Source organism: Lycium ferocissimum, chromosome 8 (genome assembly GCF_029784015.1).
Source record: "Lycium ferocissimum isolate CSIRO_LF1 chromosome 8, AGI_CSIRO_Lferr_CH_V1, whole genome shotgun sequence".
Taxonomy (NCBI): Eukaryota; Viridiplantae; Streptophyta; class Magnoliopsida; order Solanales; family Solanaceae; genus Lycium; species Lycium ferocissimum.
In genome coordinates, this window is record NC_081349.1 from 6,790,418 (window position 1) to 6,793,735 (window position 3,318).

Genomic DNA, 3,318 nt, shown 5'->3' on the forward strand with positions numbered 1-3,318 from the left:
AAAAGGGAAAGAGGGGAACGGCCGGTTTAAAAATAAAAACAGGGCCGGTTGAGTAAAATAAGTTTCTTGCAAACAGATTTAAGCAACAAATCTGGGTATTAAAATGGTTGAATCAACGAGGAAAATGAAGATGATAAACTGAGGGTGAAAAAGAAGAGTAAAGAAGTGGAAATGAAGAAAGGAAGGCGTTGAAGGCCTTATATAGGCATGGGTCTGCGGCGGTTACCAATCATAGACCAGCGAGGGACGCCCGTGTCCCGCGTAGTGTGAGACGTGATTTGAAAAGACACGCACGAGCGGTTGCAGAAATCGGTCATTCGGAGGGTGACACATGGCGGATAAGCGAGAAGGATGTGGCATGCTTTATTCCGCAAAAATGAAAAAATAAGAACGAGCCTATGGAACTACGGGGTATTGATTCGTCCAGCTTCCGTCACTAAACCCAAAGCTTCGGTCGGAAAAGTGTGGGGACTATCATATACGGTAAAAGCAAGGTTAAAGCTTAGCCGGTGGAGGCGGAGCACAAAGGAAAGACAAACACAAGCGTCGAAGCGGGGGTATTGCGTCGGATGCTTGATCGGAAGTTTGAAGAAGCGGTAGGGTCGGTTATACGGGTAAACACGCGCGGTTCCAAAATCCCCGTTTCTCAGGCCCAGAGGTTGATCGTGGCAGTTAGTGGGTTTCTTTGTGACCGTTATGATCGTGGCCGTTGGTGGGTTAATCAATTATTCAATTGCCACGTGTGAAGATCGTTTTGCGGCTATTCACACCGCTTCGGTCGTACGGTGTCAGATCGTACGACCCAACCTTATCCATATTAGGGCTTCCTTTATTTCTAAAAGGGCTTGATGATGTATGAAGGGCCCATAGAGAAAAATTATAAATAGGGAGTATTTCCCTACTTTTAGCGGTTGGCTTTTCAGATCTAAAAACATTGTATTAGAATTTATATTGAAGCTTTCTTTCTCTCTTTCTCTCTTATTTTGGTCCGGTTTGAAGTCTTAACTCCATTCAAGCACATCATTCCTTATACCTGCACACATATATCTTGGCTCAAACCCATAACACGAACACATTCATCCAAATTATTTGCATATCGGTTTAGCATATATTTAAGTCATTTATAAGTGAATCCACATATACATCCTTCATTAATCAAAAAAATAGATTAAAAGTATCACATCATCACCTTGCACGCCGTTTCACAATTCACTTTATTACCCAATTTCGGGGTAAACAAATGTATCTCCTGTTCTGGTGCTATCTTGTTTTGTGGATATATAAAGGTGTACGCTGTCAAGTCATAAGTGAGATGGTCAAGTCTTTTGATGACTGAAAACTTGCTGTCCGTTAAATACAATCTGTTAACCAAGAGTTTGCGCGTGACCAACATAGTGAAGAATGATCACTTTAATGATCAACTAGTAGCAAGATATGTTGATTCCTCAAAATTAGATAACCTAGCACATTTTATGGAATAATTTTATTTCATTACAGGTACCCTCTGATAGTATTATCTCATATAGAAACTAGCAATGTTATGATTTATGTTAAATGACCTCTCTCTTCTTGATTATCCCTGATAAAAATTTGTATAATCTTGCTGCTTTGGGCGCTAATGAAGAACCACACAATCAAACTATGTTTGCTGTTTATTCAGGGGAGGTCCATGGAACTCAGGCGGGCAGTGCCATAAAGAAACCGAACCAATATTCAAGAAGGCTTATCTAGCAAAGTACCCTTCAAAGATGAAAGTCCTACATCATGTGCTTCATAATATGACGATCCCTGTCATTTATATGAACATTAGTAGGCTTACAGACTATAGAAAAGATGGTCACCCTTCGATATATAGAAAGGAGTACAAGACAGTAGAAGAACGAATGGCCGGAGTGCATGCTCAGGATTGCAGTCATTGGTGCCTACCAGGAGTACCGGACACTTGGAACGAGTTGTTATATGCATCTCTCCTGAAAAGCAGAAAAGGCTCTTGGAAGAACTGAAATTGAACTAGTCCTTTTCTCTTTGATCATTCTTTTGTTCTATTTTTTGGTACTCGTCCATATAAAGCAGGTAGCATAGTAATTCAGTCCTAGAGTCTGAAGTTGATCTGTAAAATTTGAACAAGCTTTCCTATTGAGGAACAAAAAAAAAAAAGCAAATTCCTGATTAACAATAACATCTTTCCTGTGATATAGGACTATATGGAGTACAGTGTGCTGCTACTCCCTTGAATTGTTAATAGGTCTCCAAATGAAGTACCAAATCCTAACTCCTATGTGTTATGTGATGAATATTGAAATCCAATCATCACCTTCTCTCGGTTTTCGGGCCTTTTCGAGTTGGATCATTCAACAAGTCCTGTCCACCAACATACTTCTAACATGTCTTGCTCTTCAAAGTCTAAAGGACTCAAGAGAAATCTTCTAGAGAACGATGTCTCATTTGGGATGGGGGTGCTGTTGTTTCTCCAGGCCTCTGCAGGGAAGTGTGTAAATGAAATTTACAAGTTCAAGATTTAATGTTTCAGCCTTAATATAATTTTAACATATCCTGCTCTTCAAAGTTTTAATGACTCAAGAGAATCCTTGTAGAGAAGGATTTTCTCATTTTGGGGGAAGAGGGGAGGTGGGGGTGGGGTGTTGCTCAAGGTGTCTGCAGGGAAGTGTGTAATATCATGAACCATCCAATCCAAGTTGCGACCACGCAAGTGGACTTCCAGAGGTGGATGTGATTATTTGGGGTTTTATCTTACATCAATCTCAGTTAATACTACAATTATATATATATATATATATATATAAAATGTTTCATAGTGGATGAACATAGATGGAACCTTGATTTTTATGTTGATGCGTATAGAGTAGAGTACTAGTCTGGAGGTGGCAAATGGGCGGATTTGATTGGGTTTGGGCAGGTTGAAAATGGGTTAGACAAAAATGGGTTGGGTTACAATCCACCCGTATTGATATGGGTAAATATGAATTGGGTAATATGGGTCAAACCCATATTACCCATTTTTCTGTCATTTGTATTTTCTAATATTCTAAAGGCTTTTGTTCTATTGAACGTGGATATATAATATCAAGACATAGTATACCATGAAACAAATGAAAGTGATAGGAACATTTATCATTTGCGAATTTTCTTTCTGTAGTTAGTATGGAAGTAATAAAATTTAATCTTTTTTCATCCTTTTTCTTCAGCAAAAATCTGAATTAAAAATAAAAAGCCATTTCATTAATATTAACAATCTTTACACAGAAAACAACTCCAAAATTCGAAATAACAATGAAGCTTCAGAATCGAACAACTTTT

General features: G+C 38.6%; 1 protein-coding gene across 2 annotated transcripts in view; it reads left to right on the forward strand.

Annotated features, from left to right (window-relative positions):
- Nucleotides 1-2,242, forward strand: part of LOC132067154 (protein trichome birefringence-like 2) — a 7,327-nt gene extending 5,085 nt beyond the window's left edge. For both annotated transcript variants that reach the window (XM_059460306.1, XM_059460305.1), the window contains exon 5: nucleotides 1,661-2,242. In XM_059460306.1, coding sequence (XP_059316289.1) covers nucleotides 1,661-2,003 — 343 coding nt within the window. In that variant the 3' untranslated portion in view covers nucleotides 2,004-2,242. The remainder of the gene's footprint in view (nucleotides 1-1,660) is intronic.
- Nucleotides 2,243-3,318: the final 1,076 nt, after the last annotated feature.